General features: G+C 34.6%; 1 protein-coding gene across 1 annotated transcript; it reads right to left on the bottom strand.

Moving 5' to 3' along the window:
- Positions 1–4: 4 nt before the first annotated feature.
- Positions 5–6,639, bottom strand: tmem33 (transmembrane protein 33). Its single transcript, XM_044126501.1, has 8 exons — positions 6,504–6,639; positions 5,742–5,808; positions 4,493–4,587; positions 4,223–4,410; positions 3,947–4,014; positions 3,544–3,677; positions 2,669–2,752; positions 5–895 (listed from the first exon to the last, which is right to left on the bottom strand). The coding sequence occupies exons 2-8, from the start codon at positions 5,787–5,789 to the stop codon at positions 766–768; spliced, it is 747 nt and encodes a 248-aa protein (XP_043982436.1). The 5' UTR covers positions 5,790–5,808; positions 6,504–6,639; the 3' UTR covers positions 5–765.
- Positions 6,640–14,192: the final 7,553 nt, after the last annotated feature.

Raw genomic sequence — 14,192 nt, 5'->3', positions numbered from 1 at the left:
TTAATATTTTAGATTTTTTAAGAGATAACTTTATTCTTGTCATAAAAATGTGGTGTCTCCCTAAGTATAGAAGCACATAAAATGTAAAGAAAAACAGGCATTGAGGAGGAAACCTACTGCAACATCATTGAGTTAAAAAAGTTCAGAGCTGTGATAAAAATTGAGAAACAATGTAAGGATGACATGCATTGTGCAAATTATATCATACATCAGTCTGACAGCAAAAACTGTGGTACCATAAAATATTCTTAAAAATACAGCAGATATCTTCTCAGCTACACATCCATCAAACAGCCTAGTAAAATAATTATCGATGTTAATGAAACTTATTTGACGATATAGAAGGAAAATGTTGAAGGTGAGGCATTCAGACATTTCATAATTATTGACAAAAAACATTTCTTTAATAAAAACATATTCATGCTTCAAGTCTCTATAATCTTAAAATGTTATTGTTTCATCACAGAATAAACATTTTTATGAATAAATAATGACATGAAAGAAAATAAACCTGCCAAAACATGCAGAGTGCAGCTGATATCTGCTGTCCTCTGATCAGCCAACATAAACAGAAATATCACTATCAGATTTCAGTGCTTTACAGGCTTGTCTTCAATATACAGGTAAAAAAGGGAGGTCAGACAGTAAAGTTGACATTCAAAAAAAGGTTTCTTCCACTGATGGCAATGTCTGTCCCCTTCATAATTTTAAGTCACATCGCAAATGGCTGAAAAACTAAAACGGAACAACATCTGTGTAGTCTAATCAGACCCCTGTGGGAGCGAGGCGGCTGATAAAGGCGATGCTGCTGAGGCACATCCTCCTCAAAAAAGCGGGACAAGAAGGCTTCATGATGAAGTGCTCCAGAAGAATTCGTAGCTCAGTGAACAAGGTGCTACAGAGGGAAAACCGTGTTAGAATAATAAATCTGAAATGTGTCACTACAGAAAAACAAATGACTCAACATTCCTCCTTAGTTGATGTTGGTGGTATATTTATTTACATTTCAAAGCAACTTAGACACCATCCAAAAAATATTGTGTTTTCCTGCTATAAATGTGGTGACAGAGATTTGGTAATTCAGCCTTTTTTTTTTTTTACCTGGCCACCTGGCAATAACTGAGTTGACCAAGAATTTCAATCCATCTCAAAGTATTCTAGATACTAATGTGTCGCCATCAGCACAAACATTCACTAAACTGGGTCATTAACTGGACAGTGATTTCCAATGCACCTGCAAATCTACCTAAAACCCTTAGAAAATACTTAATCAATTTGCTGCAACTTGTTGTAAAATGCTGAGGTGGAACCTAAAGAGAGTTGTGCTCAGAAAACCTAAATAATGTGAAGCAAAGTTTTATAAAGACAGAGTCATAATAATGTGACAGACTTAAAAAAGTTAAAAGAAAACACTCACTGTTGTTGATAGTTTGTTATGTCACCTATAAAATATTTCTAAATATTTAATTCCCACCATTTGGCCTGTCGCGATAAACGATAAATCAATTAATCGTACGATAAATTAAAACTATCGACGTAATTTTAATTATCGCCTTTATCGTCTCTTCCGGCCTTTTTCTCTTTCTGTTGATGACACTGAATGAAAAAAGGCTCAATTCCGCTGCTCTCCACTGATCCTCCCTCCCTCATTTCCTTACTGTAATGCCCAGGACACACTATAGGATCTTAGAGCTGTCGGTCGATTGTCGGCCCATTTTCAAAACCTGAGAGACCACACATTAGCCGACAGAAATACTAGGTATAACGGTTCGATCGGGTTCCATCGTGCCGTGTGGTGTCCAACAATGCGCACAAAATAATGGCTACAAGTCCAGTGAACTCATTTTAAAACCAGGCATTAATCAATGTTTTACTACAATCTGCCTGCAGTGCATGTGGCTCTAATGTCAGCGTAACGTCCTGACTGAATGAAAATCATTAGAACGATCAAAGTTCTAAGATTGTCCTAAAGAGAAAATGTAGGTGTAAACTAAAGTGTAGTGTTAACTATTGCATCAGGTAGTCGATGTGCCCATCTTTATTTAAATCTAATGATTACTGACTGGCAATATGGTATAGAGACTTCATAATCTGCACTCTTTTGGTTGAATGCAGTATTTATTTACACTTTGGTGTTTTTATTCAAGTACATTTTTGTTAATGGAGACTGAGAATCCATTTTATTTTTGTTTTTGGTTGTTTTGTTTATCAGTTCCAATGTTGAGTGTTCTTTTGAAAATAAAGTGCATCTATCTTTGGCAGGAAATCGCATGAATTATTATGTCATTTCCATTAAATCAGTGTGCAAAGGTCTTCAAACAATACTATCGTCTATCACAATAGTTTTTTGAGACAATTAATTGCTCAGCAAAATTTGCTATCGTGACAGGCCTACCCACCATATATATGTTTAGAATCACACAAACTATATGCAGAGAAGGAATAATCCAATACTGAATTTAAAACAAACACTCATTGTATGAACTGTTGGACAATATGCATAAAGGCTATTTGCATAGTTAAAAAGTTTTGGTAAGAAAGAGGAAATAAAATTGACATTTATCCATAACCTATGGGAGCTAGCAGAAATAAATTCACCAGATTCACATGAAAAAAAAACACATTTTGATCTTTATTTTGATGTATACTATAATATTTAACACCTTACCGGCAGTAAGGGTTTCTTCTGGATGTGTAGCGCAGCGTGAGGAAGCGGTAGTAGATAAAAGGCAGCAACAAGCTTCCCTGACCACTGTTAAAGACACAATTAACTTCAGTCACAAGTTTTATACAAGTACATTAGGGTTTATTGTGACACTTATTTTGAAAAATACCTTACTGTGATAAGATATGGGTGTCTTACTGTGGTAAGAATTTTGATTTATTTTTACAGTAAATTCTACCTAATGATATCTAAGAACCTCCAAAAGCGACTGTTGTCAGGATTGTTACTTGTACTATTTCAACCACTGTTGGTTCCTTGAGAATACAAATTAATATCAAAAAATTTCAGAATCTGAATAAATGCAGTTGCTGTATGCAGCTTTGTGACAAATCACACTCTTATGCACTGACAAAACAAAAATATTCCTCTGCGAGAGCACAGAGGAATATTTTTGTTTGAAACTCTTTGACTCCAGCAACATGCAGTCAGTTACAGCTGCCTTCAAGAAGATCTAAATTCAAAACCAGCAGGTCATAAAACTCAAACAACATGTAACATCAATTCATAATGTTACATGAATTGTTCCTCCTTGTTTTGAGAAACTTTACAAAAAAAGATTTCAATCATACATATGTTATGTGTGATTGAAATTTGTGAATATAATTGTCTTAAACTCAAAATCTGAATGGACTCATAAATAAACCATAAATATCTTGCACATCAGTGCATTTCCTACCTAAACTACAATCATAAACAACAGGAACCTGGTATAATGTGATACAGTTTGACATATTACATGAAATATTTATACATATGTCTAAGATCAGGATTTGCTTTGTCTTATGGCAACAATAATATCAGTTAAGTTGGAAACATACCTGAAGAGCATGAAAATAGTAGCCGGCATTAAGAAGATTTCATTGCAAGCAATAAACTTCATGATATTCTGTTGATTGGCCGCTAGTCGGTCGAGGAGGTTTCTGATGAACATCAGGCTGCCTGGACCCATAGACTGTAGTTATAAGAAACAAAAGTCAAGCACTGTTGACAAAGCTGTGCAACAAATTGCTATTATTTGGTCACAGAGTTTACCTTTAGTTAATACAAAACCAATCACAATTCTAATTATTACTTTGTATTAGACCTTTTGTGAAATTTGCATCTCCAGACAGAAGAAACTCAATTTTACTGCTTCCAATAGCCCATTTCAGCATTCTAGTGTGTTTGGAAAAAACATTCTTTAGTCATATTAGATGCAGTCGATTAATAATATATACTCACATCAAGAACTTTCTTTGTGTAGGTGGTTGCATGAAGTAACGAAAAGAAGAAAACTGGGAAGATGCTCACTGAACACAAAGTTAAGGACCAAACTAAAGCTCCTCAGATAACTCAGGAATGTTAATAAATGTAATAAATATAGTGATGTGATATGCTAAAATGGCTTAGATTAATGCAAAATGAACAACTCATGGCAATTATTATTAAAAATCTAACAATCAAAGAACATGATATTCCTGGAAACCTGACATGAAAACCATGCGAAGTGAAGGATACTTGTGATGGGGAAAGAGTTGACCAGGATTAGAGAGTACAGGAGATAATGACAGCTGTCCTCTTGCAGAGCTTGGGCCAAAAATGCTCTGCTGAGCTGAAAGCGTGGAAGTCTCTGGTGTAAACGGAGCGCGCTGGTGAGGGCATTAGCTAACAAGGCTCTTTGATAAAAGTTTGCTGCTGCGTGAGGCCTGAAATCCCAAAAAGACACAGAAAGGTGTTTTAGTGATGCTAACTGCTGAACTGTGATATAAAGCGACAAGGTGAACTCACCCCAGAATTGGCAGAATAAACATTACAGAGCAGTAGACTGTGAAGAGACGGGAAAGCCACATCGCTGTTTCCAGCTTACTGCTCATTAAGAATTGCTGTGGGGAAAAAACATATGAATGGCTTTAAAATAAACACACGTCTGAGATGATTACTGAATGTGATCACCTCAGTAAGATGAATTAATTCAAAGTAAGATGAATTAATGTCAAAAGAGTAAGAATCCCTTTATTGTCATTGTTCAAGAAAGTACAACTTTAAAAAAAAGGATATAAAGCAAAAATCAGAAGAACTTATGAACAGTTTACATTGTTACAGGGTTCAGTTTTTAATCATCCCCAGCTTTAGGGATTTATCATAATCACCATGTCACTTACCAGAATGTATTAATTGGCCAATAATCTGTTCATAAGACTAGCTCCTTACATGCGTCAGTACATGTGCATGTATCCATTTTAATGATCATATTTTGTGCAGTTGTGGCTCTGCTATAGAAGTGGTTTGCTTATTCTGAGGGTGGATTTCTTTAAAGTACATTTCTACCAAAAGCTTCTTTCAATAGGTCTTTCAGCATTTGATTATTACAAAGACACTTAAGGAAAAGGAAATGATCCATGACAATTAAAATTAAACTTCAAAAGAAGAACAGTAATAGGGAAAAGCTTCTTTTTACTCTCCATAATTAAGTCACTAACTTTAACCAACATCTAACTTGGATCTGCAATAGATGTCCAATGACAGGAGGAGTAAACCATTTCTTTCAGCAAGATGGACCAGGCAAAATTTAGTTCAACAATACTGTTTTATTTACCTGCAGATGGGCAGGTCACCATGTTTTTTTTTTATTTCAAATCAACCCAATAATCTGTATCTATACATAACAAACAGCCAATTTGATCTAAGACAGCATGTTTTGTAATCGCACAAAAGTTTCATCTAGAACAGAAGACAGCTGAATGTACATTTGCTTTAAGGCAGAATATCATATTGTACAGCAGCAAATATCACTTTTTGACTGAATAAAAGTACTATTACAGGTTAATTCACTGACAAGTATTACAATCAGAGAAGGCATTAATCAATTGTTTTGACATTTTATAACAAGACCTAAAACGTATTTAAGAGTTAAAACAATCTTTTCTTACTTTGGTCAAAATACTTCTGTGTTTTCAGTGTAATTTACGTAATGATCTTAATTTTGAAATGGCAAAAAGAGAGAGAGAGAGAGAGAGATTAGAACCAACCAACTCACCACAGGCCCCAGCTGGGGAGGAGGGTTTGCCTGGTTATTGTCTGCCATATTTCAGTGTAAGGTTGCTCTATTGAAAAAAAAAATAAATAAAAAATTAAATATATTCCTTGGAGTCAAACCGTTACATCATGTGAGAATTATTACATCATGTGAGAATTATTAATTACCATTTTTTATTGAGCTCATATTTTAAATTATCATAGATGTCGCTTTTGTATTCTTAAAATTATCGATCATTGCACATCACAGCAGGCCACTTATTTTACAAACTGTTAAATATAATCAAATTAAATGTGACAGCATGTAAAAATGCGCACACACACACACACACATATCTGGGGAGCACACTGAAAGGAAAGGCTATTCGTGGTAATCACCAGGACATTTATAAGAACTAATCACTGCTAATTGCGTTTGATATGCCCTGTGGATGAGCTATCAATCTAGCTAACCGGCCGACATGCCTTTAAATAGTTTCAGTAGTAAAGGTATGAATAAAACAAGCACAAAAATACACCACGTTGGGGTTTCTAAAAATAAAGTCTGCCAACAGTAAATACCTATTTATCATCTGTAGCTAACGTTAGCAGAAGATGGTCTAGAATATTCCGTTGGCTTCGTTGTAAGGTTTCAGCTAATGCTAAGCACCTAGCACCAACTTACCACAGGCAGTCACGTTACTCTGACTACAGAATATTTTTAAACTGCCCGGGATGTTCAAACATGTTTGGATAAAGCTTAAAGATATATTTTCGATCTTACATGTGGAACTAGTAAAGCCGGTCACAGCGTCGAATATTTCCGTGTCATGCAGATCTACACTTGTCACTCCTGTGTGTAGTAAATGATCAGCTGACCTTCTGAAATGATACAGCAGAGCCAAATCTCGCGATATTTCAGTCTCGCGTAGGTAATTTTGTTAATTCACAGAACATTGCCCTCTGGTGGTGAACTCTATTATGAGTCAACGTCATCACAGAGTTAATAGTACCGGTTCATCTTCAAAATAAAAATCATTATATTACCTAAAGAATATCTAAATATTATTTTATTATTAAGTTAAAAAACTGTACTCACGCTTTCGTTTTTTACACTTATGTCGGTATACTAAAAAGTATGTCCAATGTAGCTAGTACCATTCAATAAATTAAAATATTATTGAAAAATTTCTGTAAGTCACTGAGTAGAACACATTATATATATTAATTAATCAAATACTGATGTTTCGAAGCCAACATTTCCGTTAATTATGATGACTTTAATTAATTTCATGCATTAATTTCTCCCATTAAATTAAATGCAATTAAACTTGCATTTAATTTACACCTATTCACACAATGATTGTTTTAAAAATTAATAGAAATTCTCGTATTTCACCCTAAAAACTGTTTTGATGCATTTTTAAAAGCTTAAAATTAATTCAAAATTCTAGTGAGTGAATGGAAACTGAAAGGGTTTTGGGAACATGTCATTGTGGAGATAAAATATTGAAGGCAATGTTTCGCACTGTGATGATTTTGGTGCAAAGCTACAGTTCGTGCGCATGACGTTTATCGCACTCTCCAGAGTACGCCTGCGCCAAATCCCCACCCCCACTTCAGCTTACTTCTACTCCATGCTATTCCAAAACCATGTTCCCACTATAAAGGATTTCCTACTCCATCATTATCACCAAACAATACAATCACCTACTTGGTAAAGCTTTTGTATATGTTTACTCGTCTTTTTCAGACCTCCTGCAGTTGCGTTTATTACCATACATTTTAAAACCACCAGGGGGCGCAGTCGCCCAAACTATGACCCTGCAGCATCTCGGCCTGTAGCCGTCCAGGAGAATTATGTTAGCTTTTAGTGTTTTTATTTGGTTGAAACATGTTTAAAATCTTACATCTGGCCGATTCTGAGGGGCATACACCCGAAGATTATTGGCAGTAGCGTCGCAGGATGATGTGTTTGCTGCAGATGCCATTTGAAAATATAGGCAGTGTAAGCACTGTAGAATCTAATTATTTCTTTGCAAAACCTAATTAGGCATTAAAAAAGGTTAACGCCAGCGCCTGAAACGTTTTTGTTTAATAATCCCATTACTGCCGGCTCATCATGTATAAAATGGTGCAGGAGGACACTAAGTTTCCACTTGTTAAAGGGAATCTCTGAGAAATAGTCGCAGGTTTTTGACACTATCTCCGATTGGAAAAATTAGGGGTTGTAATTAAACAGCGGAGACTCAGCTCAGCACAGCGCACAGAGTAAGTAAAGCTGCGGCGCCCGACCTGCTTTGCATGCATTTTCTATGTTTAATTGATGATTCTGCTTGCCTGCTGCGAAACACTTTTCTCTTTAAAATTTCCTCTAAATGTTTGGGCATCAAAGACCACACTACGCTGTAGCAAAATAGATCTCAAATATTATTATACAGCCTGCTGGATTTCGAAAGCGTCAGCGCCTTTCGGACCGCTAACAGTCACCAGAGAGCTCAAGGTGAGAATTTAAATGAGATATTTTCTGGCCGAGTTTTAATTTGGCGCTGCTCCATAGGGAAAACTGAGGAATACGCCGCAAACCGATTAACCATGCGGAAGCATTACGACATTTAAATAATTAAAGAATCTATATTTATATAGTTTAATACTATATTTTGAAAAGTCTCACATCTTTGAAGTGCTGAAGAAATAGATCCGATGACTTATAATGATCTAAATGTGTAAATATGCACAATTTATTCATAAATAGTTATATTCGCGATTAATAAATTTGACCACAGGACTTTTTAAAAAATTTTAGAAAAATCTATTGGTGAGCTTTGCCTATTTGTTTACAAACACGGAACGAATAAAATGTGATTTCAGCCTACCTAATAGAGAGATGTTTAGAGATGAAAGGACAAAAGCTCTAAATGTTCATATAATTTAATACATTCGATGTGGCTCCATAAAATAATGACACTGTTTAATAGAATATGTTCAATAGAAAAAGTAATTTAATAAAAATGATTAAATGTAGAAAACAGACATTGTAAAATTGATAATTCAATCGTACATATTTAATTTAACTTTTACATTGGTATTTTAAATAATCATTCGTTTTTTTTAAAAGTCTTTGTTTACAGAAGCTTTTTTACGCATTCCCACACCGACAACACGCAAAAAAGAAAAATAAATCTCAGCTTTTTTTTCTTTCTTTGAGCTTTTCCTTAAAAGCTTCAATCATTTAGCTTAAGTAGGGAAATTGAAAGAACGAAAGGGAAAGACCTCAGGAAGAAATAAACCGTGTCGGGAACTCAGATCCTCGAGGAATTCAGCCAAAAACAAACAGGGCGTGGAGGGAGGTGAAAATGGGGACAAGAGCGTGAGTTTGATGGGGATGAGAGGAAGGACACGGTGAATTTTCCCCGAAAAAACAAGGCGGGTCAGCAGCAGATCTTTCTACTCTATTTCCTCTTTGTTGCGCCGTCAGTGATGCCTTTCTGTGTTCACTTATATCATGGTGTAATGAAGAATATCAAGGCGCGTTCCGGTTTGAGGGATTATTTTATATTTAATTTGAGTCGACATAAAAATCGACTGTCTATGTTACTTTTTTAACATAGACAATTTAAGGTACATACATAAAAATGTCCTAAAATTTTTAAAATACTTTCGCAGCAAAACTATACAAGTAGTTTGAAGTTTGACAATTACGCGTCTGTTTTTGAACGTATGGTTCGTATAACCACCCAAAAATACCAAGTCAGAAAGTATCTTATAGAATTATTATGTTTATAGTAAAATGACTTACACTTCGTTTATTTTTAATTAAAAACATTGCAACTGCATAAACAAATAAACAAACAAATAACTGTGACTAATCTAATAAAATGCTGGTCATTATCCAAAACATCTTGTTGCTGTTTAGCTTATATTCATAAATACATCAGAATTCAACGTCCTGCTTCGGCGCATGCCATGAAGGACTTGCAGGAATCTTCCAGTTTGCCACAAAGAAAACGTTTTCATTGAAGTATTTTTTTTTACTGGCTCAAGTTCTTTAAATACTTTCACTTTTCTTCTTCAGATCGTCTTTTTTATTACATCTCGGAAAATATCACAGTGCATGGGAAATCTGGCATCTTATACACAAATTTCCTTCTGCAAAATAACAATAACAATAATAATAATGATAATAATAACAACAACAACAACAATAATAATAATAATAATAATAATAATAATAATAATAATAATAATAATAATAATAATAATAATAATAATAAATACATAAATAAAAGAATTAAGTAATTTAAAAAGAAAATCACCAAGGCAACATGAAGGAACGGTGAAGATACAATTAAAATATTTAAAGAAGAAAGTGTGTTTTACTACTATGTGAAATCATATTGTCAGTCTACTCTAGATTAAACAGACGGGATGTGTCGGCTGATGTTGGTTTTCTTCTGAGAACAGCTCATTGTTTCGTGATTAATCAGTTGATATCTGATGGCCTCCCCGATCCCCTGAGCAGCCTGACACACGGAGAAAGGGGACTCCGCCTAAAAGCACTATTTTTCCCCTTTTTGCGTACTAAAGCTATGTTTGTTTGCGACTTGAATAGGGACCCATAATGGAACTGATGGGATCAGGATTGTCACCACAAATGGTCTGGGCGTTTTGCTGGGCTGTTTGACAGAACCTATTATGTCATTGGTCACGTCCTTCCACTCCTTGCTCGGTCGGGTTTCAATGGGAGTGAATTAATCATATGGTTTGAGAGGGATCAGGCACACTAATGCACTTTATGTCGAGATCTACAGTGATCCCAGACCCGAAATATCCTTGTCTGTACCTTCAGACTGAAAATATACTCATGGTCCTGAAGGGACAGCTCCAACTTACTGTTAAAGATCAAATCCAGCAGAAGATTTCAAACAGAAATGAATGCGTGAAAAAAGTTTTCTTTTTATTTGGCATCAACAAAAGGTTCACAACTCTCCTTTGATCGTCTTTGTTCTTGTTTCAAGCATCAAAGAACTTCTTAAAAATTGACGCAATTAATACCATTTGATTTCAACCTAAATTCAACCATTTTAAAATAAATTGTTATATCAAATTTACAAATTGTTAATTCTTCGCATTTGTAATAAAAAAGTTCAATTATCCCACATACAAAACTGAAATCTGAAAAGAGTTCAAATTATAACAGGTTTAAATCACATATGTTATATTGTACAATAATGTTTAAATTCTAACATATTTACTCTATTTTTCAACAAGCCTTACCCACACATTTGGGTAAACAAGTTGATGAAACAAACATAAAATAACATATAATAATGATGTGGTATTTCATTTGGGTGAGAAGTATGTCTGAGGAGTTACAGTATGTCCATAAAACAGCTAAACAATCCATACAAGCAAGTTTTTAAAACTTTATCTGAATGAAGATTAATTTATTCAACTGATTTTTTCTCTAATGCAAAAAATTTTATGTAAAAAATATACAGAAACAATAATTAACTTTTCAAATCTGTTTGATGGCATTAAACTTGTTTAATGACAGGGTAAGAAACAAAGTTAGCTGTTAAGCTGGACTTTAACAGTAGCAATGTGTTCAAATTGTAAAATCAGGATGCAAACTGAAAATATTATGCAAGTTACATATAAGAATTTTGAAAACAACTTGTGTGAACACTCTGGAAAAACGTAATTAATGGTTGATTGAACCAACGTTAACTAATGTTTAAGTGGGATTTATTACCAAACACGGACAATGGTGAACATACTTTTATAATTCAGTAACTTCATTAAAAATCTAAAAAAATTAATGGGTAATATTTAATACTTCCAAAATGTCAGTTTTATAGTGTAGGATCACAGAATTGCAAGATGTAAAGTAAAAAAGATGTAGATTTGTACTTAAGAAATGAAATTTTCTCCCAAAAGAAATAATTTAATGAGTAAGTAACGTTTTATTAGAATTTAAAATATTCTTTGGGTTTAACTGTAAAGGTTCTCAACCTTCCTGAAGAATAAACCCAATGGGCTTTTGGAGATAGATCTGTAGCTGAAGGAAATTTAAATTTAACGTACCTCTACTGTTGGATGCTGAATTTAACTTTTACTGAATGTTGCATTTCCAGACTTATTGTACTCAATTATAAATTGCTAATGTTTAATGACCTTCAAAATGTCTTATTGTACTCTGGCTTGAATATTTTCAAACATACAGTTGTTTACGAACTGTTGAGGGTGCAGTTCTTTTACACTTTAATTTGATTAAAAGTTCATAAATTGCCACGTAATACCTGTTGTGTTGAGGTAAAATAAAACCTGTTTACATTGCAGTTGCAGTTCTAAAAAGTGATAGAATTTTGAGAAATGTATGGATTCTCACTTAGTGTGAAACTTATTTAATTTCTATTGGCAAATATTAATTCACATAAATATTCATGCTTGAAGAAGCAAAAGGCCACCTGAAGATCACCACAACATGTAGGGCTTTAAAACAAATCCATTAGCTTTTCAATTATATGAGTAGCCTATATGTATATCTTAAATTTAAGACACCGCCACTGTTGGTTTGCCAGAAGGATAACGTTATTGCTTTATCAACCACAATCTAAATGTGAATTAATCAAGGCTCTCTGTGTTGGAGCACCTATGCCTGAGCATTGTTTGGCTGTAATGAATGACTTTAAATTTTGACGTTATTATTTCCCGTCATTTCTGGAAACAAATTGAACATTTATTGCATATATATTAAAAATTATACAGTCGTCGGGAGAGGCTGATGTCTCTTTTATTGAGGCGCACCGAGAGGTGAGGTCTCACCGGATCAATTTCCCTGTCTTGTTACTCCCGCAAGAGGATGTTTGGAAAATGCCTGCACCGTTAAATTGATTCAGAAACGAATTCATAACTTGAGGCGTTTAAGCAATTCCGCAGCGCCCAGTTTTTAATCCTCACGTCTTTATTTCAGGTTGTGATTGCTTCAAGCATCCAAAGTTTTTGCAGCATCCTGCTGTTTATTCTCACTTCTGCAGCCATCTGTACGTGTTTGCCTATTTTTCATTCTTGGTTTAAAAAAATGCATTTAATACACTGGGTTTTGGGTGGCTTCACAAACATAACCATTAAGGCGTCACAATGCTTTTATTGTGCACTTGATCTGAAAATAGAGGCCGGTCTGACTGCGGGATCCAGACGAACCTATGGAAAAAGCCTTGTCTTTGTCTGCCTGTACCAAGACGAATGGCTCATGTCAACCAGATGATTAGTTTGCACTATTAAATTGTCAAAAAGGAAGGATTTTCCCCTAATAATGCCTTTTGGTGAAGAATTATGGAATTCAGAGTTGTTTGCAACTGCTGGGGGACTTGCAGGGTTTCACGGGGCCGAGGGCGAAGGTCAACCAGAGTTCTCAGCGCTGCGGCCAGTGTGGCGCAGCAGTCAGAGGGGATGTGCAGACAAATGCGGGTCTATTTGCTGCACTATGGGAAGATTAATTTCCACATTGTCCAAGACGAAGGACATCAATGTAATGACACTCTGATTCTGGACTCTGCGTGTGTGCAGCTGTTATACAAACTGCGCAAAATTTGTGCGCTGAAAAGTTCATGTGCTATTAAACTTGCTCTTTGGATGCTACTAAAGTCACCCAAAGAGCATCCAAAGGGAGAATCCAATTCAGTGGTGACATTTGCCATCACTACCATAGCTCATTTGTACCTGACTTTGAGTGGAAACAGTGTCATCCTCCACAGGATGTTCTGCATTGAACATGCAGCTGATTTAGAGAAAAAATGGCTGTCTTTGTGGCTTTGGTTTGATCAGATGTCCTAATCTCCCATCTCATCAACAGAAGGCTGACCAAAAAGGGTTTAAAACCAAAATACATTAGAATAGCGAGTAAAAAACGTTTTTTGGTAATAATATAGCTGTAAACTAAATTACATATGAAATTTAAGTTTATAATTTATAGCCCCAAAAGTATTGTATCTGTACATAAGTATGAAATTATTTGCCTTCAAGTATAAAATAGAATAAGTAATGGATAAAATGGCAATATATAGATGGTAGACTGAATTGGAGTCATTTTAAAATCAATAATCAAATGTTTTAAGAGGGGCCCAAAAAGGTTTTAAATAGGCATTTGATATATATATATATATATATATATATATATATATATATATATATATATATATATATATATATATATATATATATATATATATATATATATATATATATGCTGGTGTTAGAAAAACCTGCATTTATTCAGTTATCATCCTACAGTTCTTTCCAATTGTAAAACAAAACTGCTGTGGGCACCAAGGGGCCCACATCCAACTAAATCAACAGATTTTTTAAGTAGTTGAAAATTTAAGTAAGAAAATTAACTGAAACTGAACCTTTGATTTCAGTTTTAAAAGTGTGACTCCCACTTAGCTGCAAAACTGCATGCAGTGGCGCC

This window comes from Gambusia affinis, linkage group LG09, assembly GCF_019740435.1.
Source record: "Gambusia affinis linkage group LG09, SWU_Gaff_1.0, whole genome shotgun sequence".
Classification (NCBI taxonomy): domain Eukaryota; kingdom Metazoa; phylum Chordata; class Actinopteri; order Cyprinodontiformes; family Poeciliidae; genus Gambusia; species Gambusia affinis.
Note: the sequence above shows the minus strand (reverse complement) of the source record. Positions and strands in the feature narration are given on the sequence as shown.

What these genes read in the sequence shown, in the direction of transcription:
- tmem33 (XM_044126501.1), bottom strand. Translation starts at nt 5,789, where the DNA reads ATGGCAGACAATAACCAGGCAAACCCTCCTCCCCAGCTGGGGCCTGTG. An exon ending in TTTATTCTGCCAATTCTGGG is followed by an intron (nt 4,411 to 4,492) that starts GTGAGTTCACCT and finishes TTGGGATTTCAG; the next exon opens with GCCTCACGCAGCAGCAAACT. An exon ending in ACACAAAGAAAGTTCTTGAT is followed by an intron (nt 3,678 to 3,946) that starts GTGAGTATATAT and finishes TTATAACTACAG; the next exon opens with TCTATGGGTCCAGGCAGCCT.